This window comes from Adiantum capillus-veneris, chromosome 17 (genome assembly GCF_014529385.1).
Source record: "Adiantum capillus-veneris isolate H3 chromosome 17, ASM1452938v2, whole genome shotgun sequence".
NCBI lineage: Eukaryota > Viridiplantae > Streptophyta > Polypodiopsida > Polypodiales > Pteridaceae > Adiantum > Adiantum capillus-veneris.
Genome location: NC_140947.1, coordinates 7,074,252 through 7,100,117, shown reverse-complemented (window position 1 = coordinate 7,100,117; position 25,866 = coordinate 7,074,252). Strand labels below are relative to the sequence as shown.

Below are 25,866 nucleotides of genomic sequence, written 5' to 3'. Positions count from 1 at the left end.
CCGAACATGATCTTTAGTGGTCACATAAGAGGTAAACCACTCCTTGTTTGGAGACACATGAAGTGATGCCCCTGAGTCTATAATCCAGTCACTCAGTGCATTTCCATCAGATGCTGTAAGAAGAGCTGAGTCTATTGTATTCTTCAAGAAGTAGATGTCTCCTGGCACTAGACTGTCATCCTCTGCAACAGTGTTTGTCACATTTATTTCTTGAATCTTCACTGAGGACTTGTTCTTCTCACCATGGTCTTCAGCTTTCTCTTTGCCTTTTTCTGCTTTCCATTCTCTGCAGTCTCTTTTCATGTGACCCTTCTTGCCACAATGGTAGCATTCTATGTCACTCTTGCCTTTAGCACTGCGGGACTTGCTACGAGACTGATTCCTCTTTCCACCTTTGTACTTTTCTTTGGTCCTTCCCCTGACAACTAAGGTTGTTCCTTTGCCTTTGTCCATTGTCTTTCTATTGGTTTCTTCAGTAAGCAGACTTCCTTCTACACCTGCTATGTTCAAACCATCTGGAGGTGCAGAATTACTCAAAGCTGTGCAAAAAGTGTCCCAACTTTCCAGCAATGTGATCAACAGGAACATAGCTCTAACAGGTTCATCAAACTTGACACCTTGAGCTGACAACTGACTGTAGATTGTGTTGAATTCATTCAGATGATTGGACATAGGTGTCCCTTCTTTCATCTTCAAGCCAACAAGCTTCTTAAGCCAGTATACCTGTGAAGCTGCACTCTGCTTCTCATAAAGATCACTCAGCTTTAACCATGCTTGATAAGCTGACATCTCGTCTGTTACATTGAAGTAAACGCTTTCTGCCAAAGTCAGCATAATGGTAGAAAGTGCCAATTCATCCATTTCGCTCCATTCATCTTCGTCCATATCTTCTGGTTTTATCCCCTTGAGCTTTATAGGTTTTATCTGCTTCTTTTGTACCAACACGTGCCAAATCTGCTGCTTCCACAATGGGAAATTGGTTCCATCTAGCTTCTTGATATTGTAAAGAGCAGTGTCCTGTGATTCAGCCATAGCTACGCTTCACAGTAGTTTACTTTCCTGGGAAAAGTTCGGCAGAGTTTCCCCTGTAAACTGACCTCTGAACCAATATCAACCTGTCAAATGAGCCAAGAAAGCTTCAGATTCTGCATAAATTTTGGCAGAGTCTCCTTTGTAAAATGGCTCTGGTGTACTCAAAAACAGACCAAAAAACAGCTCAAAAACACTGTCTCTCTGACACTGTAAGCTGTGGGTAAACCTGTCCTGCACCTGTACTGTCTCTGACTGTTCTGTCACTGTCCTGTAAGCATAGACTGTGACAATGCCTCAACGGCAGTAAAGCAAAGATGCAATCTCAACTGTCTAACTCACAGTCAATACATCCTAGCTGCCTATCTAAGGGTGCTCGAGGGATCGCTCCAAGACCTGTATCACCGAAAGGATCTCAACATTCGAGAATCCCCCAGCTCAATAAAACCTCACTCGACCCTCAACAAAGGCTGCAGTAAATCTGATAGTACATAGACTTCCCACAAAGTCATACATCCACAAATTTCCCACTATATGTTGTAACCGCTGCGGCGGTTGTTTGCTGCGTGACTCACAGCCAGCAAATCCTCAACAAACATACATCATCTCTGACAATACATCCCATGTGGAAGTACCTGCAATGTCAGGATGAAATCTGGAATATCAAGCAGCAAGCACAAGCTACCTGATGAACTAGTGGATGTCGCCTACAGTCTGTGTGTAGATGCGCCCGTGTCGTATGTGACACGCCTCCAAGAGCTGTGAGCCGTCCTTCGATGTGTAGACAGCCACAAATCAACACTCTGGGAGTGTCGATATCCTCAGCACCTGTAGTCGTAGGCCGAAAAACCCCAAATTTGCAGAGTCGAATATGCACCCACTGAGACCACGTAGTCGAAAATGGCCTGCGCAGACCTTTGTCGAAGCCGAACGGTGGTCGAGATGACCTCAAAATGAAATTCGACAGGATTTGGGGCCGTGTCTTCGCCTGACTAATTTCACTCCAATCTAAGCTGGTGACTCTAGCCTCCTGCAGTGCTGCCCCGAGCCTCGATCTGAGCTCTGATACCAGTTGAAGGAGTACGAGCGGAAGTGCGACGCGAGAGAGAGTGCGAGAAGAAGAGCACGACGATATGGTGAACTCACTCTACTATAATGTGTAGAGCATAGTGAGTTCTTATTAGGTTTTTACAAAAGAATATGTGTACATACCTGGCGGCCCGCCCACTTACCTGGGCGACCACATTGGGCTTTATACCCCAACACTACTACAAGTGGAGACACCCAATCTGTGTGTTCAATTTTGTAAATGAGTTTGGCTTACTTTAGTTTTTCAATCTCTTCCTTTATCTTCCTAGAAAATGTTTCATTATATGTGTATGGCCTTTGTCTACTTGGTTTTGCATCATCTCTCATGAGTATGGTATGTTGACAGATTTCTGGATCAGCACCCTTCAGATCCTTGTAAGACCAAGCAAAGATATCTCAATACTCTTTCAACGAGCTTAACAAAAGCTCTTCTTCTTCTTTTGTAAGGTTGTTTGCAATGTAGGCTAGCCTAGGCTCTTCTCTTGGTTCAGCCAAATCTATCTTTTTTGCGTTTTCAGGCCCTTCGTAGAACTCGCCCTGTTTTCGTAGTTCTCTAACAGGTTGTTCGACTATGATTTTTCAATCTTGGAGAGTATATTTCTTGTAATGGGATGGAACACTCATTACATCTTTACCATCTTCTGCTGTGGTTTCCATTTTAGTTGTATATATCTCCTTTACAGCTTTCTTCAACTCCTAATACTTCTTTTTCCGCTCAACTCGTGTCATGGTTGACTTCTTGTCCTGTTTTTTTGGCTTTGCTTGAGTATCCTTCCTCGTTTTTCTCGATGCTTTTGACATTTTTGGATTTTCATTTGAAGGATATCTGCCAGTGATTTTGTCGTTGACACAATCATGTGCATCTATCTGCATCAAGGACTATGTTCTATTGGAGACTGATGGCATAGGTTTAGCTTTCACGTTTTTGGTGTCTCTTTTTCGTCTATACCATTTTTGTCTTCGCAGTTTCTGGTTTAGAAAGTCAGAAAACTTTTCCTCCCATCCTTTCATGAGTAGCTTAGCTCTTACATGTTTTTTTTCTGACCCCGAATCTTCTGAGGTAGTTGAATGTTCTTCTAACTCATCTATTGCATCGTAGTAGAGGTCTGAAAAGACTTGTTGAGCTCTCATCAAGTCTTTGGGTTCCTCAATCTTATCTTCAATGTAGAGGGTTGAAATCATTTAAATGGGAATTATGTCGTAGCCGTCCTTATTGCAAAATTGAGTAGGCATAGACGTATTCACACTTACATCCATTGTCGCTAAAATTTGTCTCCACTCAAATGGCTCAAACAAATGCTCTGGAAAGGGTTCAGGTACATAGGCTTCATCGGTGAAATCTCTTTCTAAGATACATTCTTCTTTTTTTAAGCTTTCGTTTTCTCCGCACATCCAAATAGGAGTGTCTTTGTTCAACCACAATGGAAGCTTACTTTTAGCCGAAGAGACTGAATCAAACTCTTGTATGGGCATTTTCATGTGATATTTTATATTAACCCTTGTTATCGATCCCACTTGCTTCAAGTAAAAATAATTGTTTCCCCAGTCTTGGATGAGCCGCACCTGTCACATGAAAGGTCTTCCCAATATAATTTTGTAATTGAGTTTCTTCCCAAAGTCTACTATGGCAAAAGTGTGTTGATATTCAATGCACAAAAATTAACTATCACTTTTTCAAGCGGTTCTAAGGGTCTTTCAATGTGTCGATCAGCCAATTGCAATTTCATTCGAGTTTGTCTAATGGTTGGTTGTCCCCACGATTCCCATACTGCTTCCATGGCTATAGCTATGCCTGCTCCACTATCCAGTATTGCCATGGTTGCTATGTCATTATATTTCACTGGAAGGGTTGTGTTTCCTTCTTTCCCTTCGTAATATTCTTCGACTTTGTTCATTGGAACAAATCGAATCTCTTTGTTATCCATTTTGTGTTTCAATCTTCCCAATTTTTTTGCAATGAGCCCCGTTATTCTCACCTTCTCTAGGGTTTTCTGTAGATCATTCCATAGATATGGTCTAATTTTTAACAGTTCTCCCAAGGTAAGAGTGCATTGGATGGGTGTAGACATGATTGAATGAATATTGTCTACTTCTAGGGTCTATTCCGCTCTTTTTACTTGAGTGGTCTTACACACTATGGATTCATCTTCGTTATCTCCCAAGTAAAAGGGTAATGTTTTCAAGGTCAATGGTTTAGACATTCCTGAAGCTTCAGATCCACAATCCACATACAAGGATTGTACATCCATGTCCATATCAGGGGGTAGGTTGTCTAACCAAACTTCCTCTATAGGAGCTGACTTTAGAGTTAGGCTCCCATCATTGACCTCTCTAACTTTTTTCCATAAGTGTCCTGGCTAGTCTTCCTCTACGAATGGAATCCTGTCTAAGACATCTTCGTTGTCCGGCACTATAAGTTCTGACTCTTTTGGCTCAATGTCGGGTTCTACCACCACTTCGGATTTTTCTTGATTGTCTCTTACACCACAAGCTCCTCGGGTTTTGCCATACTTTCAAGCTTGGGTTTTTGTTTTCCAGCATTTCTTGCGTGATTCTTACCAAATTTTGATAATTCAAGCTTAGCTGCTTCCATGTCTAGAGAAAGATAATTTTTTCATTTGTTTTCTATGTTTTGGCCTGCTTTAAGACCTGCTTGGTAGGCTTCCAAGGCTACATTAATAGGCTCAAAAATTATGTCAACCAAAATTGATCCTCCATATTTCACGGTTGTTTCTTTGATTTCACTTCTAGTTTCTTTCACCTTTTCCTAAAATAGCTTCTTTGCTTTCTCCTCGATTTCAATCTTTTGTTTCTGTTGTCTCATCTCATACCTTTTGCTTCTGCTCCTTTTGGTCTGTTGAGAGGCAATTTTTGTATTCTCCGAATCATCAGAGGAGTCATGTTTCTTTTTCTTGGCCTGGGCTCTACTGATTACCTTGATTGGAACAATCATTCACTCTCAGATGAGCTACTAGGTATCACTTGGACTACGTTTACTACTGTTTTACCCTTGTTTAAAGGATTTTTAGGACAATCTTCCAAGAACTGTCCTCCCTTTTTGCAACATTGTATGCAATAAGCTTCAACTGGCTTGAGGTTCTTGTCAGGCTCTGGGCATTCATTTTTCCAATGATCATCTGCACCACAGTTATGACAGTTTTCCGTTCTTGGCTTAATCATGGGTCTTACCATAGGAGGTCTAACACCTTGATTAGCTACATAATACATTGATGCAAGCTCTGGTGGAGAATAAGTCACAGGTTCTTCCATTGGTGGTGGATGTGAATTATACCAATCTCCTTCTACCATGACTGTAAACGGACTAGGCTCAACATAGGGTGTAACAGGCACTAGTGCTTGTTCATCTATGACTCCCTCTGAATGCATGTACTTTACAGGCACTACATTATGTCCTGGATATGGAGGTTGTTGTCCCAACACGGGTTGAGGTCTCTCCATACCCATCGGTGGTCTTTGAGCTGGTGCCATGTGAGGCTGGTATCTATACATGGGTTGTCCTTGTGGCCTCATAGACACATACTGAACATTCTCATCATACTTTGGTTGGTAGTAGCACTCATTGGTCTCATGGTTGGTCCATTTACCCTCGATTGCACACCATTTCTGCCGTCTAATTGTTTGTCCCTATTGAGGTATCCCTTGCCCTGGTCCCCTCGTAGGTGCTTTTTGCATGTCATTCATCCTTTTGAGCATGTCTTATATGGCCGAAAGTGGTGCTGTAGCAGCCGTTCCCACTTGTGCTGGTTTAGTGGATGTTGTTTTCTCACTTTGTTTATCCTTAGGGACATCTTCTTCGTTGAAAATATCACAATTGTCTCCTAAGTCAATAGCATCTGACACACACTCTTCTATGGTTGTATGCTTCTTGCTATACAATATAGCGTGAAGTTCTTTGTTTAGCAGTCCCTCTAGAAACAATGATACTAGTCGTTCTTCTGCAGGTATCTAGCCCTAGGCATCTGGCAATGTATTCTTTCATTTGAGTTGCACAATCCCTAACAGAATCACCATGTTTTTGTTTAAAGTTGTAGATTTGAGCTACCGTATTGTGTTTGATCCCTGTTTTGGAACAAGCAGGTATAAATCCTTGAGCTAATGTGTTCAAGTCCATGATTGACCTTGGTGGAATGTTTTGGAACCATGTCAATGCTTTTCCTTCTAATTTCATTCCAAACCCCTCGAATTGAGTGCGGAAATCAAATATGCGTTCAGCTCTTAGCACTTGCTTAAAGCTTGGTGAGTGGTCGTATGGATCACCCCTGATCCACTGTATTTTCTAACCCATTTTCTAAAATCAGCTGGTCTGACACGTCTATTGGGTTCAAATCCCGGTCTCCTGGCAGTTGGTCCTGTTTCGAGTCCTTCAAACCAGTCTGTTGGAAATAGTGACTCATGTAGCCCTACACTGGTCTTAGTGTCACCCGGTTTTCTTCATGATGAGGTGATTTCTGGTTTCTTAACATTACTCTCAGAAGATCTCTCACGGTGTTCATCTCTTTGAATAGTCTCTGGTCCTTGTCCCAATATCCAATCCCTTATAGAGTACCCTTGGTATTTGGTTTGTTCTACCTCCTCAGGAGTCATCATAACAAAGTTGTTGTTATAACAATCCCTAAACAGGTAGGTTGGTAGGTTTGTTGATCCTTTATCCTTGATCTTGAAGATATAGATGATCTTCATGGGCGTTAGTTGTTTTGATTTAGCATACGAAGTCCACAGAAGATCTTTTACATTTATATCCTTCCAACAATAGACTTCAATCCTAGGATTATCTATACTAAGCCGTTTCAAAGGCTTCAAATCAACTTGATCGTATCCCTCAAATTCTAAAGTTGGTGTTCCTCTTTTCCGGCCATATCTGGAATTATGGTATTTACTTCTAACCCCCATTTGTCTATCACGTCAGGGTCTTTGACTTGTAAATATTGAGTTTCGTTTCTATCCATGTACATATTTCCTTGTTTGTTTGCCCTGATCTCCTCTTCGAACTCAATACCATGGTCATCAATGCGAATAGCGTACTCTTCGTTAAGATTCAGGTAAACCTGAGCTCCATGGCAATTAGTCTTATAAAATGAGAGTATATGCTTATAGCGCATTGTCATTCCGGTTTTTGAGTGAGTCGAATAAGAAGACATTTTGGATGTTGAATCAAAAAAAGTGTCTGAGACTTCTTCAAGGATAGTGTGCAAGGAATTTCCTTGATTCACACTTTCTTCGGTGGATACTCTACTGAAGGTTTCTCCTAATATGCCTTGATTTCCTAGTACACGATCAGACCTAAGGTTCATAAAGACTTATGAAGCCCTGGACAGAGTACTTACCTTTAGATTGACTTGTTGTCAATTTTCACTTGCCTTGATTGCAAGTTCTCTCAAGCTGCCAATTCCTCGTTTGCAACCTGATTCTTGTATCAAAATTGATCAAGTTGGCTATTCTTTCACAAAGACTGTGTAATTTTTGCTAACTATTGAGATTGGTCTATGTGTATCACTTCACTTCGAGCTATTTTAGTCAGCAGTTGATATTTTCAGACTCGACTTTGACAAAAATCAAAAGATTATATGTAACCTGGAAACTGAGTGAACATGTATCAATTTGGATCCGATTGAATCCAAAATTGCCCGGCGGCTTTGTATTATGCTGGTTTAGCACTGTACAAGTTCAAAAGTCAAAAATGGTGTCTCTCTGTTGCAGTAGCAAATAATCGTGATTATTTACTTTTGTCAGTTTTTTGCACTTTTTGGCTTGGTTTGCCAAGTATACAACCTGTTAAGGTCCTTAGACAAGTTTCAACAAGGTTGGAAAAAATCTGTTAAGTTTATCAACTGTTTCGTGTCCGTAGACTCTGATTTCAAGAATCTGGCTTAAGTTTCACTTTTGTGATCTAAATTTCATCAAAATTGATTTGTGTAGTCTACTTGATATGCTTGACCTTGTGGTATGCTCAAATATGCAAGATTATCAATTTTTGAAGCAAATGTAGATAATTGCGATTATTTACTCTAACTACTTTTTTGCAAGTTTTTGTCCCAATATTGACATAGATCTGTTAAGCACTTCAACTTATGGTTTCTACCCAAGTTTCATCAAGTTTGGACTATTTTTTGTCAAATGGTCATCAGTTTTGTGTCCGTAGGCTAACTTTGTAAATTTGGTCACAATTTTCAATCCAATGATCCAAATCTTACCAAATTTGGTTTGTGGGCTTATTACAACATGATAAAACTAGTGGTATGCTAACTTGGTCAAAAAAGTTGAAAAATGGGACAGATGTAAATAATCTGGATTATTTACTTCTTGCAACTTTTTGCATCTTTTTGGTCAAGTGAGCATGTACACATGTCTATCACATCAATATAAGCCTATGAATCAAATTTCATTGAGTTTGGACAAAAAAAAATTCAATTTACACTCAAGTTCTCGAAAGTCAGTACAAACTTTAGTTTTTACCCAGTTTTTTGTCAGTTTGGTGATCCAAATTCAATGTACCTTTACAAAAAGTTATTTGTACACATGCAATGACACACTGGTATCAACCTTAGTCAATTTTGAGCTGAAAGTAAATAATCACGATTATTTACTTAATGTCCAAAATGAACGATTTTTTGCACTTTTTCAATGGACAGTCTTTTCATGAGTTATTTTAAGCCTATGAATCAAGTCAAAACTTAATTTGGCTTAAAATATCAAGAAAAAGTAAATAATCTGAGTTTTTCCAAACTCTTAAAATTTTTACCTCAATGTGTCCTTGAGATTACCCACTGGTTCATACAACTTTTAAGCATACTCTCCAGTTGGATTGAGTGGTTTGGAGTCTTTTCGTACTATTTCTAGTTGTAGACCTGAAATTCTGCAACTTCAAATAGCAACTCACAATGATTCTTTCGGAGAGAGCAATGTTCCTGAAATCCACCTCGGATCCTACTTACCCTACTCCTAGGTTCTCATGCAATGGGGTTGTGGAAAGTGTCCACATGCACTCGTTTCATTGTTTTTTATGGTTTCCTAAGCATTGATTTTAAAACTTGTCTCGTCTATCAATCATTCTCAAAATCTTAATATAGTTCTACAATCCTACAATCCTAAAGGCACTCGACAAGTACGATTACTTCCAAGCTACCTCTACACAGCAAAAGACGACAATCTTAAGCTATGCGGTTTCTAAAAGAAAGTTTTTACTCTATGAGATCATAGAGAAAGTTAAAAGATAACTTCACAAGACTCATGTTTTTCCCTAGTTTAGGTCTCTTCAATCCCGAGCAGCGGCGCCAAATGTGGAACGGGTGTCTAGCCTCACTCCTATCTTATTGCAGATTTAGCGGGAACCACGATTAAATTATCAATCCATGGGACGAAGCTGACTCAACTAGTGCATGGAGGCTACAAGAGGTAGAGGTTTTCAATCTCTCGAAAAACAACAAACAACTCATATCTAACTCAAGCTACACTCAAGTGACTGAAAACACCAAAAGCCAATCGCTCATCGGCAAACAAATCACATCCGTTACAGTATCAAATGACATCCAAACATAACGAAACTTTTAGGACATGTTTATAAGACCTAAGCACACATGCTTATAGTCTCAAATCCCACTTTAGATCAGGTGCCAAAATCGCGATTATTAACAGCAGTGGATTTTTGACATAGTCGTTTTCGACCCAGAATGCACCTAAATGCTTAGCAATGATGCCCCCATACCCTGCCTATACTTAGTTTTTTATTTTGAGGTGTAAATTTCTACTTATGATGAAATTAGGCTGCGGGTTGTTGGCGACGCCAAAAGCTATGAAATAACATGAAGTGTTTACGTCAATGCGTAGAGCTCTTACCTGGGTTGCAATGCAACAAACGCGACTGCAATATGACAACCGGGGAGGGAGTAGGAAGCGCGAGAAGGAGAGAAGTGAGCGTCGTTAGCTCATGCTCTGTATTTCATTGTCCAAAACTTAATAATATCTTATAAAAATTGGTTTTTATACCTTAGCCAAGGTTTTTGGTGGTCAAAACTAATAATTTGGGAGCTCTAACTAAAGATAGGTAATGACAGGTTGATACAATCTGGAAGCTTGTAGCATTTATCCGAAAAATTGAAGTTATAATATTCCCGATTTATCAAAAATAATAAGTGTTTTTACAATGAGAGCTCAAAAAAATGGTATTTGAGTTAGCTTGCTGCTAACACCTAGTGCCCACATTTGTACAATCGGTCTTCTCTTGCAAATAGCTTGATGTACCACTATCAACGGCTAGCTACCCACATCCCAATATCGCTACACCTCCATCTACCAGCTTCAAAACACTTGAGCCTCAAGCAAAGCAAACCTACTATCAAAGTCTACAATCAACACTCTAATCAAACAAGTGTGTGAGCTCCATCTCAGTAATTAATGTGAAATGCACAATATCACCAAGCTCCAACATCGGCTGCCATACTCAAACCTTCATAGCTTATGACATGAAAGCTCCAACATCGGCTATGGGAAGATAAAAGGGGAACAAAAGTTAGGATATAGATATGTGCTTCTAGATCTATCTCGACAGGAGACCAAAAGAAGAAATAGTTGCATTTCAATAGGGGTCCAAAAGGAGACGGTCTACCAAAGAGCAATGTGCAATAAGTGCTTCTAGATTTACCCCAGCGCAAGGGACTAAGAGGAGAGATGGTTACATCTCAATATGGGTCCAAAAGAAGGTAGTCTATCAAAGAGCAACGTGCATATAATGGAGCTTAAAATACCTTAGGGTTAGCTTCATTAAAGACCTCCAAAGGTTAGTGTTGAAAAGTCCTTTGACCTTAGGCAAGCTAGGGCTAACCTTGAGGTGGGAATCCTACCCAAGCATGAGGTGTTTGTCGTGCTTGCTAACTAAAGTGCTTAAAGTTTTTGTGGGAAGCTTGTCCCAGCTTGAGGTGCTTCTCATGCTTAAATGACTAAGGTTCTTGAAGTGTTCAATTCAAAAATAAACTCTAAAGAGGCATAAACAATTTTCATGCTTAAATGACTAAGGTGCTTGAAGTGTTCAATTCAAACATGATATCTTAAGAAGCATAAAAGACACATGTCAAGATCCTCCTCATGTGGCCCTCATGATGTGCTTGAATCCTATTGGATAGGCTTTAAAGGGGTCAAATGAGAATTTAGATGCATACAAATAAATAATTAAGTTCTTTCTTTCAAAGAGAAAAAAGAGGACACTGTCCAAATGATATAATTGAATAATACACGAGCGAGAGAGAGAGAGAGAGAGAGAGAGAGAGGGGTGGACCAAGCATGAGAGGGGGTATACTCTCTCTCTCTCTCTCTCTCTCTCTCTCTCTCTCTCTCTCTCTCTTTGTGTGAAGTGCAAAGTGCAAGAGCTCCATCTCCTTCTCCAAGTACACCAACACTCTTGGCTATGGAAATGCAAATCAACCAAGAGCCATGCTTCAATGCTTAAGCTTGTCATCTTCTTCATCCTCATTACTATGCTATTATGATATGCTAAGCAAGAAGAGTGATGATAAGTGAGGAATTATTTCTTTCTCATATGAATTATTCTTCTTCCTCTTCCCTATCCTCATTCCCCGCTAGCTCTCTTCACCTTCGAAGGTGTTTGAGGCCTTGGAACTGAGGCTTGGGATAGTTAATTCTTTTAGCAAAGTTTATGTTGTGCTCGTGATGCATGAAGCTTTCCATCTTCATTGCATCACCTAAGTCACAAGGAACACAAAGATTGTATTGTACCAAGTCTCTCTTGATGGGAGAATCTATAATACAAACACCTTTTGGAGGAGGGATCGGCTTCAAGTAAATCTGGTCCTCAACTATTGTCATGTTCTCTAATACTCTCTCTCTTGCAAAAGTATTGTTCATACCAAGTTAATTAAGTACTATGTTTATGTTGCTACCATCAATTAAGTTCACCCCCTATGTTCTCAAAGTAATCTCACAAAAATGCTCACTCTAATTCTCTTAATTCCGCTATTCTCAAAGTTTCATAGGCCATTTCTATTACATAGCTTGATGCTTGGACCAAAAATGGCTTAGGTTAGTGTGTTGAAAATCTCGTGAAGGTGTCTATGCACACATATGCATTTCGATTCTCAGTTAACACTCTCAAGCAAAACAATTTGGCTCAAAAAAGCAAACAATAAATGCACACTCAATCAAGAAAATGCAAAATGCAGTGAAAGTATTATTACAACCACAAGAGAAATGAGAAATTCAGGTGGTCTAGCGAACAATTAATGCTCTTAATATGCAATTTCTTTGAATGTGTTGGTAGTGACGCACAGGTCTTTAGCCTTTGCACATACCCAATGACATGTAATTTAGATGGAATTCTTAAAAATGTAATTTAATGCTATTACTAATCTGCTAGGATCATGAAAGTGACCAAGAAGTGCTAATTAGACACCATGATTTGATACCACATGTAAATGCAATGGGAGGTAAACCATTGTAGCATTCATGGTTGTCTTTGTACCATAGCAATAGATAATTAAGTAGATTAGAGAAGGAGCTCAATACACAATTTAGAAATGATAACTTGCTTGATTGATTGTGGAAATGGAGAGAGTGGATACAAGCTTTGGGTAGTGGCCTTATGTAGGATCAAGGTGGGAGATTGAAATCAATGAGTGGATGGATATGCACCACAAATGGTAATGGCAAAGGTCATGTGAGCTACCACAAGTAGCATGTGGCTATCAAGTGTGTAGTATGTGTTTATGGGATGAATAGCATGTGTGAAGCTATAGGGTTCCATGGACAAAGTGTGACTATGCACATAATGGTGCATGCTTGGCTTTTTAAGGATTGTTCTCACTCTGAGTGTAAGCTAAAGGCTTACCCCAACATGCTATAGAGAAACATCCAAAATTCCCCTATCTTCCCAAGGAAAAATCCTCTATATACAAGTGCCCAATGTGCAGCATGCAAGCCTAAATATAAAGTCAACTGCCTCAAAGCTTTAGCCCCAACTTTGAAGGACATAAAATCCTTGTACTCTTCCTTAACATTATCAACTTGTTTCTTTGACTTCCCATCCTCTCAAAAGATTACCCTACATATCTCAAGAATATGCATAGGCTTATAACGCATCTTCTCATTGCTGAACATGACGTTGTCATTAGGCACAATATGTATAGCTCTAGATCCCTTAAACAATATCCCATCTTGCCAAACTTTCCATGTCGAAGAAACTTGCACTTCTGGGTGAAGCTTGCCACCCATAACTCTAGGAGCACGACAATATGCTTTGCAACCAAAAACTCTCATATGTTGATAAGATGAAGGCTTCCAAACCATAGCTACTTTGGAATCGTCGTATTAATAGCTTTGTTAGGTGATGGATTAATACAAAACTCTTTTAGCAATTTCATTCAAAATCCATGTGGCAATCTTGCATTGGACGCCTTGCTTGCTGGATTTCGTCAAGGAACTGACAGAGGAGCGCTCTAGGCTTGAATGACCTTTTGAGGTGAGTGGTTTAGATCACATGCAAAGTGAAGCTAGAGTTTGCATGGGTGTGGAGTTTTTCTTATATATATAATGTCCTATGAGTAAATTAACTCTCTTGGGATTTGGTTTATATATGTTTGCATGGGTTGGAGTTTTTCTTATATAAATTAACTCTTGGTTTTTTGGCTCTTAAATGCAAGTCTCCCTGCCACTCTTCATCTCCGCACTTCACCTTCTCAGCACCCAGGGCTATACAAGAGCTTCAATGCTACCAACTTTCAAATCGTTCAAATGCATCTACTCAATCGGATCATTCTTTGGAGTGCGGAAAGTGGATTGCCTCTTGATGCAATGTGTGTCACATTACTCTTCAAAAGTTTTGAATATGTACTCCTTCATTGTCATTGCCAATCACTTACTTTCACAATCACAATGTGTACTTCCCACACTAAGTCTCAATGTGTGCAACAAATTTTGAAAAGATTAAAGAACATCTCTCCTACAAATAGGATACACCCTCTTTTCCCTTGTAATAGCACAAGAAGCATGTTCTGATAATTAGCTTTTGGATATGCAAGATCAATGTCGGCATGCTGCTCCATGCATGTATATTTCTCACAGATTGGATTTATCATTGAACAAAATTATTTACCCTTTGACGTCTCTTTGGAATGTTCCTTAAAACTTCTCTTCTTCTTCTTCTACTTGTGGAAAAGGATGACAAGGACATTGCTTCCATCAATGGCTGCTAGTTGAAAGGAAGCTACCAGAGTCCTTCAAACAAGACCCTTGGGTCCTTGTGAACACTTATTGTGAGATCACCACACTTGGACTCTAATCTCCTTCTGGCAGCTTCCCCCACACTTGGATGGTGCAACTGTGTGTTCTAGTAGGGAACACCATCTCTTGTGATGGGATCTACAAGCTACATGTTCTCAAGCTATGGGCTGAGCCCGTCTTGGCTGAATGGCTGAGGCAAGCTCATATCATCGGTTCCTTATGCTTGTTCTATGTGCTTGTAAAGCCCTCTTTGATCCATGATGGCCCCTTCATCTCACGTATCTCTTAGTATAGACCGTGCAAGTATGGCTCCCACTGTGCCAACCATGCTTGAACAGTCTACTATTGTGTACAATGCTGAACTCAAACCAAAATAAATAACAGATCTTGCAAAGCAGTATGGCTCCTTCGGCTTTGATTCTTCCGACAGGATGTGAAGACGCCGGAATATATTTACCGGGCAAGAGACACCTAAAAAATGCATAACATTAATCTCCATTCAGTATACACAACAAGCACTGGCCATGAAATACTTGCTTTTGCCAGGTAATGACTATGATTGAACAATGCCAAAGGTGCACCCAGTACAAAAATGAGATAACAATGGGTGTGGGAGAAATGTGTGCGCTGAGTGAGTAAATATTTGAAGGGTTACATGGTTCTATGTGGCAATCTGAGGCTCATATGATGGTATCCTCGGACTTCTATGAGAATATCCCAAGAAAAAAATCTGCCGAACTATTTACACAATGATAGAATGCACAAGCATCTCTTCAAAACGCCGGTAGTGCAGACATGATCTTTTGGCTTTTGAGTCACCTACCGTGCGCACTAACCTTCTTGAATGATGATGACCTTGTCAATAAATCCAGCGAGGGAAAAACAAATGAATTGGAGTCCTTTGTTTTCTTTCTCTATACACTGTGACTTGGCACATGCATATATATCCTTGGTGAAGTCCCAAAAGAATGTTAAAAAATGAGGTAATGAACTGTGATGACCCTTAATGAAGAGCTCAAAATGCAGGTGAGGTGTGCGTGCTGTGTAAAGGGAAAGGCTCTCTTCTCTAATGATGGTAGTCGATCGAGCAGGTTTCGACGATGATTTTTCTTAAATTTCCGTGCAGTTGTTATCATCTCTATCAGAGCATGACAATGGTAGTATGCTTCTCCCTTGGCTCTGCAACTCTGGACAAGGTTCTGGAACCACAGAGTCCGAGTACCCTTTCACGTATGAGCAGTTCCAAATATCTGTCGATGCTGTAACATTTATGGCAATGTTTGTCAAAAAGATTTCTCGGAAAGGCAACTCCTCCATACCTTGAAAGTTGCCTGCTCTTGTGACATTCCACCCCACCACATTATCGATAACTATCCTCTCCACATCAGGTAACGCGTTAGGGTCATAGTTCGAATCAGGATGTTCACCATAAAAGCTTGTGAATTCAATAGCCCATTTGGCATTTGAAATATGCACATTTGAGAAGTATGCATCTGTCACATAGCCACCCCTCCCCTTTGCAGCCTTGACACGTATCCCGGCGCTTGCATGGGTGACTACCAGGTCCTCCACATACACATCAGAAATCCCCCCTGACATCTCGCTGCCCAGTGAAATTCCTGCACTTGAACGTGTATCTCCTGTAACCCGCCGAACCACGATGTTCGAGCTTGGGCGGCCATATGCAATACCGTATTCATCCCAACCACTCTTGATAGAGACCAGGTCATCACCATTGCTGATAAAGCAGTCCTCTATGCATACATTAGTACTGGAATCTGCATAAAAACACCCACAAAGCACATGTTGAAGCCAATAGACACGGACGCTTGAAATGCATGGGCAACATTGGACCTTGCATCTATCACATGCCTACGTGTTGCACACGTGGTTAGATTACTGCCACGGTGCATCATTCCCACGAGAAATTGACAGGCTCCTAATCTTCCTATCTAACATACCTGGATCAATTCCGTCCGTGTTGGGCGATTCCCGAGGCGCTAAAATGGTGACATTCTGAATCAAAACATTCCTGTGGAATGCAACAAGCAGACCTTGTCGACAATGTTTTTTGATGGTTGCAAAGCAAGAGTACCATAGAGGTGGTCACAAAGGTTTATATAAGAAAAGAATTGAGAGACTTACTTGCAATATACAGGGTGAATGTTCCAGAACGGTGAATCTTTGAATGTCAAGTTGGAGATAATAATGCCTTCCGAATCGACTAGTTCAAGGAGCGGACCACGCGTATAGTCTAAACTCTTATTGTGGAACATGTCCCACCACACTGCCCCCTGCCCATCAATGGTTCCATTGTCACCTACAAAAGACCTGTCCTTTTAGTACTTTGCATCCATATCAAATCCCTACCGTGAGAACCATCACCCAGAAAGTAAAGGAGAGCCACCTGTGACGATAACATCCGTTAGGTTCTGCCCATAGATGAGGCTCATGTGCCTTCCACCTGGAAGCTCTCGCCCTCGCCCATAAGAGGGGAGTGGGTCAATGACAGGCCACAGAGTTGGATCCTGAATATTGGAAACAAAGGTGGATTTAACATTCTAAAATCCGCATTAAATCCCCACATTTTGATTCCTTGAGCCAGAATTTCCTCAAGAAACTCCTCATATTAAATGTTGGCCTGGAAAAAAACACCATAAATACTAGAGGGACACATATGGAACATAGTCCACATCTCTAACTCAATGAAAAACCCCATAGAGGGCATGGGGCAATGGATAGGGATGTTAGCAATATTAGCCTGTGCATAGTTTTTTTCATACTCATATGGTAAATTTACCACACTTTCATACTCCTAAACATTAATTGGTGTACAATATGTGTAAGATATGATCAAACATATTTACCATGCTTTCTATCTACGACAAATTGAAATTTAGACTCAACAATAGCCAAAGAGGAGCGCAAGTTTGGCAATAGAATGTCTTGGGGATCTGAATCATACTATATTCCAAAGTCTGGTATCCGTATGCATCCCCCATATGGTTGCCATAAGGAAAAGTGTAGTGATTGTCTCATCTAAGGGCTATTGAGTGCCTGATAAACCAGGAAAATGCAGCGAGTATCGTACATGAGAAAACAAGGTAGGGGATGGGGCAGAGAGAGCATACCTGAGAGCCCAGTATGACAGCATCCTTGTCCAGAAACAGCGTAAGATGACTAATCAGCTTGAAGCTTCCCGTCAGCCATCGTCCAGCAGGAACATAGAGCTGGGCACCCCCCTTATCCGCAAAAGAGTTGAGGTAAAAGATGGCATTTGTAAACGCATGAGTATTAATGGTAACTCCATCACCAACTGCACCAAATTCGGTGATCGTGACGCTATGAGGCCTTGCATGTCCACCCAGCTCACTAATGCACACATCAGTAGTTATGTCACTACGAATTCTTGGAAGGCTTGTTGTGACCTCCGATATGTGCAGGCGGGCAAAGGAACTAGTGGTGGCCCCAAAGAGAAGTAAAATCCAGGCAAGGGAAACCCCACCAACACCCTACAGCGCAGCATTCCGAAGCTTGAGAAATCAGTGTGGAACATCTCTCTCTCTCTCTCTCTCTCTCTCTCTCTCTCTCTCTCGATCAAGCATGGAAATGCTCTCTGCCTGCGCAGGCATCTCCCTGATTTGGGATCAAACAAACCCATCCTTTTTCATTTGAGCTTTGCTTACTCACTGAAACTAACACAGACAAAACCCAAAACTTACTTGGATCTTCTTCATGGGCGATGGCTATTGGGCAGAATGCACAGCACTACATCCCGAGAACCTCGCTGCTGACATCTTCTGAAAGGAAGTTTTCCATGAGAGCTTGTCTGGTTTTTGGCAGGGAGAAAATCGCATGCTGTGAGAGAGAGAGAGAGAGAGAGAGAGAGAGAGAGAGAGAGAGAATTAGCTGGTGGCCATTGCCCAAGTACGAGGGAAAAGGAACAGTGGGGACAACCTGGCCTTGCCCAAAAACATGCGAGAGAGAGAGAGAGAGAGAGAGAGAGAGAGAGAGAGAAGGGGGGCAGGAGAGAGAGGAGGGAGAGTGCCAGATGAGCTGGCAATAAAACTTTTGTTATAGACAACGTACCTCGAGCCGAGTCGAGCGTACTCCTGCTTCAAGAGAATGACCGCTTCAGCCGGTCAACCTAAGGCCTATGTCACACACGTCCGCCGGACAAAAAACCATTGGCGGTTCGTGGTAAGCAAAATTAAAAGTTGGGAAAATTAGTACCCCTCTAGTTTGTGTAAATTCCCAAAATACCCTCAAATATCAAAAAATCCCAAAATACCCCCAATACTTTGTCATAAATTCCCAAAATGCCCTTCAAATTTTCCAAAATTCCCAAAATGCCCCCGATTGTGAGATTAAATTTCTCCAAAGATAAAAAATTTTGTAGTTTTTCATAAGAGGACTGATTGTCTATCAACACAAGATGCTAAACTCGGATTTGAGTTGGTTATGTAGGCTTCGGAGATGAATTGCTTCGTTATTTTCAGACATTATTGCCTTTTTTCGCAAGGCAATTTGTGAAAAATTACATGCTAAGCACTCTAAAACGGATCTCAATTGTCACAACGGAATAAAGATAAGAAATTCTTGAGCAATCCAATCAAAATAGATATAGGGGCATTTTGGGAATTTCCACAAATTAGAGGGGTTTTTTGGTAATTTTCCCTTAAAAGTTTGTGCACGAAGAGGGTCGATCTCTTTGATCTACCAACATGTTCATGCTCTCACTTGCGAGTGTTGCTATCACATGGAATAGCAAGAGGCAACACACAGTTGCTTTGTTATAAGTTCAAAGCAACACACGCATTGCTCTTCTAAATTTCAAGGTTGATTTTTGATAGGCAATTTACCCGTTTTTTACATGTAAATAAGTGAACGATCGTGCTAAAAGTACACTAAATCAACCCAAAATATGTAAAACCTCTAATATTTGAAGGACAACAATGCCCCGTTCTAATAGGAGTCTCCTTTGCTCGTGCTCACATGCCCACATGAAACTAAGGGACTAATTGACACCTCCAAGGTCATATGGGATCGACAACGGCCAAAAATCATTAGAAGATGCAGACCATCGATCATATTTGTGAGAATAAAGGAAAACAAAAGTGCCACTATCTCACTAAGCTCAAACCTGATATCACCTTATTGATGAGAGGCTATGCGTGCTTGTAGATACATGAGGGTGTGTTTAGCCTAGAATCATATTGTAAACTATGCTATGGTGTTCAAAGAGGGTTTAGTTATGGTTTACTAGTGGATGCATGTGCACAAAGCTCATAAAATTGTGAATCCAAGACCCATTTCAACATTATTTTGGCATAGGGCTCTCCCCAATTGATAGAGGGGTGTCTCTATTTGAACAAGTCAAAGATTGGGAAAGGGCTAATCCTAAATCGTGGAGATGAACCAGGACACAAACAACTACAAGAGTAAGTAGTCTAGCAAGGAGAGGTCTTTGCACTATGCCCATCTTGTTAGAAGGTTTTAAATTGAAGAAGCAAGAGAACTTCATGTTACAACATTGTGAAGAGAATATAAGTAAAACAAACACAAACTGAAAAGAGACAATTTTGTGAGTTTCAATTGCTTGTGTTCTAACTTTTCTTTCTCTTTAGCTTTCTTATCACATTTGTTTATGGGACCCATACTATATGGTGTAACTAGAACCAACCACATCTACTTTAGCGAATAGGTGTCCCCAATTTTCCAAAAGGGATTATTAATATGAATCTTGCATGATTCTTTTGGTTTGGTTCAGGTGAGTGAAAGGAGGGAAAGGAGGCTCGAAGCTCGGCACAAGGGAGATTTTAAATGTGTCCTCGATTTGAAATGGAAGGGAAGGGGAGACACGTGGAGAGAAAGAGAGAGAGACACAAAGAGGGAGATTTTGTTGCGAGCATCGGACAGAGAGGGAGAGACTTTGTTGTGATGCTTGCTTCACCACAGCATCGCTTCTCTGGTGCAGATGGCCTTCCACCTTCTCTTTGTGGCAATGTGTTGAGTGTCGCCACAGCTCCCTGAGAATGTGAGGGGGGTATCTCTATTCGACAATGCAAGAGTCTCTCTCTCTCTCTCTCTCTCTCTCTCTCTCTCTCTCTCTCTCTCTCTCTCTCTCTCTGTGTGTGTTTGAAATTTCGTGTTGGGGAGGCAACAACAGCAAGACATTGCATTTGTCTTGCACCCAATGAGTCAGGTAGAGCTCTCTCTATCGGACCTGCATGCCGTTCCTAACGGGGTTCCAAGACAGAAACATGGAGAGAAGCAAGGACGTGAGACACCATGGTGGGAACAACGCTACGCAGAAAGACATGCAAGAACAAGTAGGAGGCGGCAATGGCAAGGGAGGAGGGGCGTGGCCACACACATAGAGATGCCGATGTGGGGTGTACAAGGTGCAATTGCAGTTGTTTGATTGACAGAATGACAAGGGGGAGGAGCGGGAGAATGAACGGCATGTACGATAGGGAGGTGGAGGGTCTCTCGCTTGTGGGCTTGATGGATGCACCATTTTTCTCTCTTCCTGTCGCTTGTCTGTAGGGGAGGCCCAAGGTGGATCCAGACCATCTCACTCTCTCCCCCCGTTTGTAGATGTTCCTCGTGATGCTTGTTATGGGGTTGCCCCTTGCAATGCCACTTCCTTATAGTCCCTCTGCGAAGGGTTCTATGCCCGGCTTCTACACGCAGTGACATGTAGTGTCTACCTCTCTCTCACTCTGCATCTCACATGCTGCTCGCCGACCTACTGTCATCTTGAGGCAAGACGGCTGTAGCGGTCCCTTGCTGGGGGGGTGGGGGGGGGGGGGGGGGGGGGGGGGGGGGGGGGGGGGAATTTGGAGGGCTTTCTGGAGGTTCTGCTTTGGGTTGGTTGTGGGAGCGGTGCTTGTTATCGGTGTTGCTACCTCTGGCGAGGGATTGTCATGTGGACTGGGGACAGGGACTGGGGACAGCTAGTTGTCCCTTCCTTCTCCAAGGGCGCACGGTGATGCAGTTCTAGCTAAATTTTTCGATGGGGGAGACCTTCCCTCCCACCCCCCTTCTTGGGAGGAAATGAAGGTCAGGATAGGTGGAGATTGATTGGAGGGACGCTCGTCTACAGCAAGGGCCTGCTCTTGGGAGGCTCTGGATGGTGATGTATGGTGTTGCATGGTTGTTCGGCTGGCTATGGCAGCTCTGGTTCTTGTTCAACTGGGTCTCAACGTCTTGATTGTTGCTCTTGTGGGGAGCCTGTGGGGGGGGTCTATGTTTCACGATGTGAGGATTTGTCCGTGTCTTGTTGCTTCCTCAGCAAGGGTGGCAACGGGGATCTCTGATGTTTTCGTCTGAGGCTCTGGGTTAGACCGCGTCTGCTGGTATCTTGCTCGTAATATGCAGTGGTGGTGCTTTGGCACGTGTTTCTTCCTTCGGCTTTATGTGCAGGTTCTTTTGTTATCAAGTTTTGGGAGGATGGGTTCTTGGTGGTAGTAAGAATCTATCTCTGGCATCCTGTATGGTGCGGTGTCCGCATCTTGCAGGTGATGGAGCTCCAAGGCTCCCCCCTTTCTTCACATTTAGTGTCTTGTCTATGGGTGGCTTCCAGATCAGTTGATGTATTTGTGATTTATGTTACCTAGTTTGCATGGATGGGTGGCTCCCTCTCAGCCAATGTACTTGATGAGATGTCGGATGTGTTTGTATGGTCATTTTGTTGTTATGGAAGCCATGGCTCGGTTGGAGCATGGCTAGGGATGTAATTTTTTTTTGTTAATTTAATCTAACACACTCAGAGTTTTGCACACACAAAATAGATCCAAAAAATTACAAATTCCTACCAAGCTCATCACGAGCCATGACCACTTTAGTAGATCATAGATATATCAACTAATGGGGGAGCCACCCCATGACTACAGATGAGCCCTTACTTTCACCTTTGCACGTCCGTTAGTACGGCGCCTAGGGTCTTGTTCCACTCCTCTAAGTTTCTTTGCTTTCCAATGACGATGATCATTGCCCTACTTTCTTGGATTATCTCGGTGAACTTTGCTCCTTCAAAGGAGTTCTCGAAGATCCGACGGTTCCTTTTCTTCCAAATGTTTTTGAAGTAGCAAACCTCACGACAGTGTGTAGCAATGAGCAGTGTCTGACTCTTGAACATCTTCCCTCCCAAGAAAAGATCGTTCTTGAAGAAACCTAAGTTTTTTGGATCCATTTGCAAATCTTGCCTGCAAGACCACAGATTGGCGGACACTCCTTGAATAGGTGAGAGAGGTCTTCACAACCCATTCTACATTGTGAGCATCTATCTTGACCAATTCCCTGGCAAGGACCTTCACACCAGTTGGCATTGCTCCTTATAACATCTTCCATCAGAAGACCTTCATCCCAAGCAGCCATTGAGGGCACCATATGTTCCTCATGACTGTCTCCCATCTTGACCCTGGCTAAAGTTTTCCCCACTGCTTATTAAGCGGGGAGAACCAATCATGTGATTCCATGAGGGAGAGATACATGCTCTTAGTTTGGGGTTTTAAAAATGTTTGTTCACAGGCCAGTGCCAAGCTTTCCATTCGATCTTGGACTCATAGTCATGTAAGTACCACCTATTGAGGAGTTCAAGGGCTCTACTAGTCAACAATCCATCTGACCCACTGAGGCTAAATTCAAAGGCCAATTGATATGTTCCTTTCCAACAGCCTCTGTTGTAGTCCCACAATTGATCTATATACCTAATACCATTGTTATTGACCTTTCTGGCCACTTCCCTCTAAAAAGGGGTGAGAAGGACGTCTCCATCCTTGGATAGCCAAGGAGATCGTTGACATATAGAGTTGCGGAAGTATCTCGATAGATCTCCCCATTCCAGAGTCATTGCTACTCTGTTGCATTTTCAAATAAGCTCGACTGCCATACCCCTAAGTTTCAGAATGACCCATTGTGGGGCCATCAACTTATCATGCACCTCAAACCCTTTCCATTGACCACCTTGCGAGCGTATTCTGGATTTGTTCACCATACCCTTGGCCATAATAGCCCAAAACTCATCTTGCTTCGCGATACCACAAACTTGGCACATTGAGCCTCCAGATGAGTGGTAGGGTTAAGGATCCCACGCCCGCCTTGCCCTACAGGTCTCGCAATCGTCTCCCATTTCGCCCACTGACATGGTGTTGCATCGTTAGTGTTGTTCTTCCAAACAAACATCTTTACTATATTCAAAAACTCTTTCTAGTTGCATTTAGCTAGCTTATGTAACGAACATTGAAAGCTGTATATAGCAACATAAACGAATTGATAGCATTCACTCTGGTCGAGAAGGGGAGAAGCACATACTCCCATCTTTGCATATTAATCTTGACCTGCTCCATAACCAACAGGAACCTTTGTTTGTGAGAAATTTCCACCCCATAGGGGCTCCTAGATGTTGGAATACCTTCCCTTTAGACACTATCTCCTCAATCCACAAAGACGGATCAAGCGAGTCGTTCTCGGATAGAGAGATCAATCTAGAATTTTCAATTCGACCCTGAGGCTAGGGTAAAAGTTTGTACAATTTCTAGGGCCTTCCTGATAGCCTCAGGCCAAGCCTCGAAAAAGAGCAAGGAGTCATTGGCAAAAAGCTTAGCCAAAAGTTGGTCGTTAGTAGGTGCCAATCCTTGAATCTCACCTTAGCAGCAATGTCCTCTAGTAATGTAACCAGAGGGTGGGATCCAATGGCAAACATAAGAGGGGGAAGTGGGCACTCCTGTTTTATTGATCTTTTAACCTCAAAAGCACCCACAATTCTCTCATTAAACAGAAGCTCCGATTGGCTACCAACACCAAGGGTGTTGACCATGCGGCACATTCGTGGCCCAAAGCCTAATGACTTCATGACATCTTCAGTGGAGGACCATGTTATTTCGTAGGCTTTATCAAGATCCAATTGAAGCAAGATACACTCTTGTTTAGTGAAAGCGGTGTATTCAATGTCGACCATTGCTGCCAAAATGTTATCATAGATAGATCTTCCAGTGATGAGTCCATGCTGGTGGGGGGTGAGTACTTTGCCGAGGAGGGGGGAGAGCCTGAGGGCTACAATTTTGGTGATAATTTTGTAAGCTATATACGTCATTGTTATGGGGCGCCAATGCTTGAGTTGGGAGTAGCAGACTTGCTTGGGGGTAGGCTTAATGAGGCCTCTTTTGATGCTTAGGTCCATGACCCCATCACCGAGGTTTTGATTTGCCAATCTCGTGATGATATACTTAAGATCATCCCAAAATTCCATGAAAAACTCAGTAGTCAGATCATCCCAGCCGGGAGATTTTTCTTACTTAGGTGTTAGAATCGGGTTAGAGGAAATAGAGCTCACACAAAACATGAAGATGTTCACAATTCACCGGCAATCCTTGCTGACTTCCAATTACCTAAGTTCTAAGTTTTCACACATGTTGTCACATTTTCATAGAGGACCCACATTGGAGGGAAGGGGTGATGTTATAGCCGACTACATCATCAAGTCTACCCTCCCTACTTGGACCTTATCATGCTGACAAGGGGACATGTAACTTGCCCTATTTGGAACCCCCCCCTTGCCACCTCAAACATTCTTATCTTGAAGTGGGGCTCGTGAAAGAGATTGATAATTTTTCTTAAAATTCTAACGATGGTTATGTTCTCCCTCAAAGGACTAGGACCTATCAAGTGTATCTAAAATGTGCACAGCCCCCAAAATTCATAGTATCAAAACCTTTCAGTATGGTCAACACACTTGTAGAATGTTTTGCATGAATATGTTCCAATTTTTTCTTTAAAAAATAGTTTGCTGGGAGAAATTTTGAAGCATCAAAATCAATAGAATTAAACTCAATACTTCTTAGTTTAGGTTGGAGCTACTACATATAAGTGCTTTGCACTGTCTAGATCAAAAATTGAGACTGTCAAGCACAAAAGTTGACCTTGTTGGACAAGAGTTCCAATTCCCCATCTATGTGCCATTGTCCTTGATCCTAAGTCAATGAGCGCAACACATTGGCATGGGGTAGAAGCTTTGCTTCTTGTTATATACTTCAAAGAACTTTGCCTTGTGCAACAAGAGGTCCTTCCAACTTAAAGGTTAAAAATCACCCAAAAAAAGAAAAAATGAAAATTGTCTAACCTTGTTGCCCATCTATGGCCAGTTGTCTAGAAATCCAAGAGCAAAGGCTCGCTTGAGAGTGAATTGTAGAGTGTGATTCTGTAGTGTTGTCTAAATCTGACTCATAGCACTAGATTCTGATATACTTAGAGTGTGGTATGTACCATGTAAGCCCCATAACTTGGCCCATGCTAGCACCCATTGGATAACCGATTCGATACCTTGGCAAAGCCCTCCCAACTTTGTACGCTAATTGCATATCTCAAACATTGGAAGCTACTATGCGAGAGTCCGAAAGAAGTTCTCGATTGGAATTACCTAGGATTCTTAATTAAGGCCTTACCCCACGGTAATAACTTGCAACTCCATTATAAAAAATGAAAATGAAGAAATTATGC

At 41.8% G+C, this 25,866-nt stretch overlaps 1 protein-coding gene across 1 annotated transcript; it reads right to left on the bottom strand.

Moving 5' to 3' along the window:
- Positions 1 to 14,832: 14,832 nt before the first annotated feature.
- Positions 14,833 to 18,324, bottom strand: LOC147436759 (putative polygalacturonase). The gene is made up of 6 exons (XM_086486186.1): positions 18,087 to 18,324; positions 17,496 to 17,876; positions 16,772 to 16,892; positions 16,510 to 16,684; positions 16,326 to 16,396; positions 14,833 to 16,142 (listed from the first exon to the last, which is right to left on the bottom strand). Exons 1-6 carry the CDS (start codon positions 18,099 to 18,101, stop codon positions 15,475 to 15,477), a joined length of 1,431 nt encoding a protein of 476 aa, XP_086342312.1. The 5' UTR covers positions 18,102 to 18,324; the 3' UTR covers positions 14,833 to 15,474.
- Between the last annotated feature and the right edge of the window lie 7,542 nt (positions 18,325 to 25,866).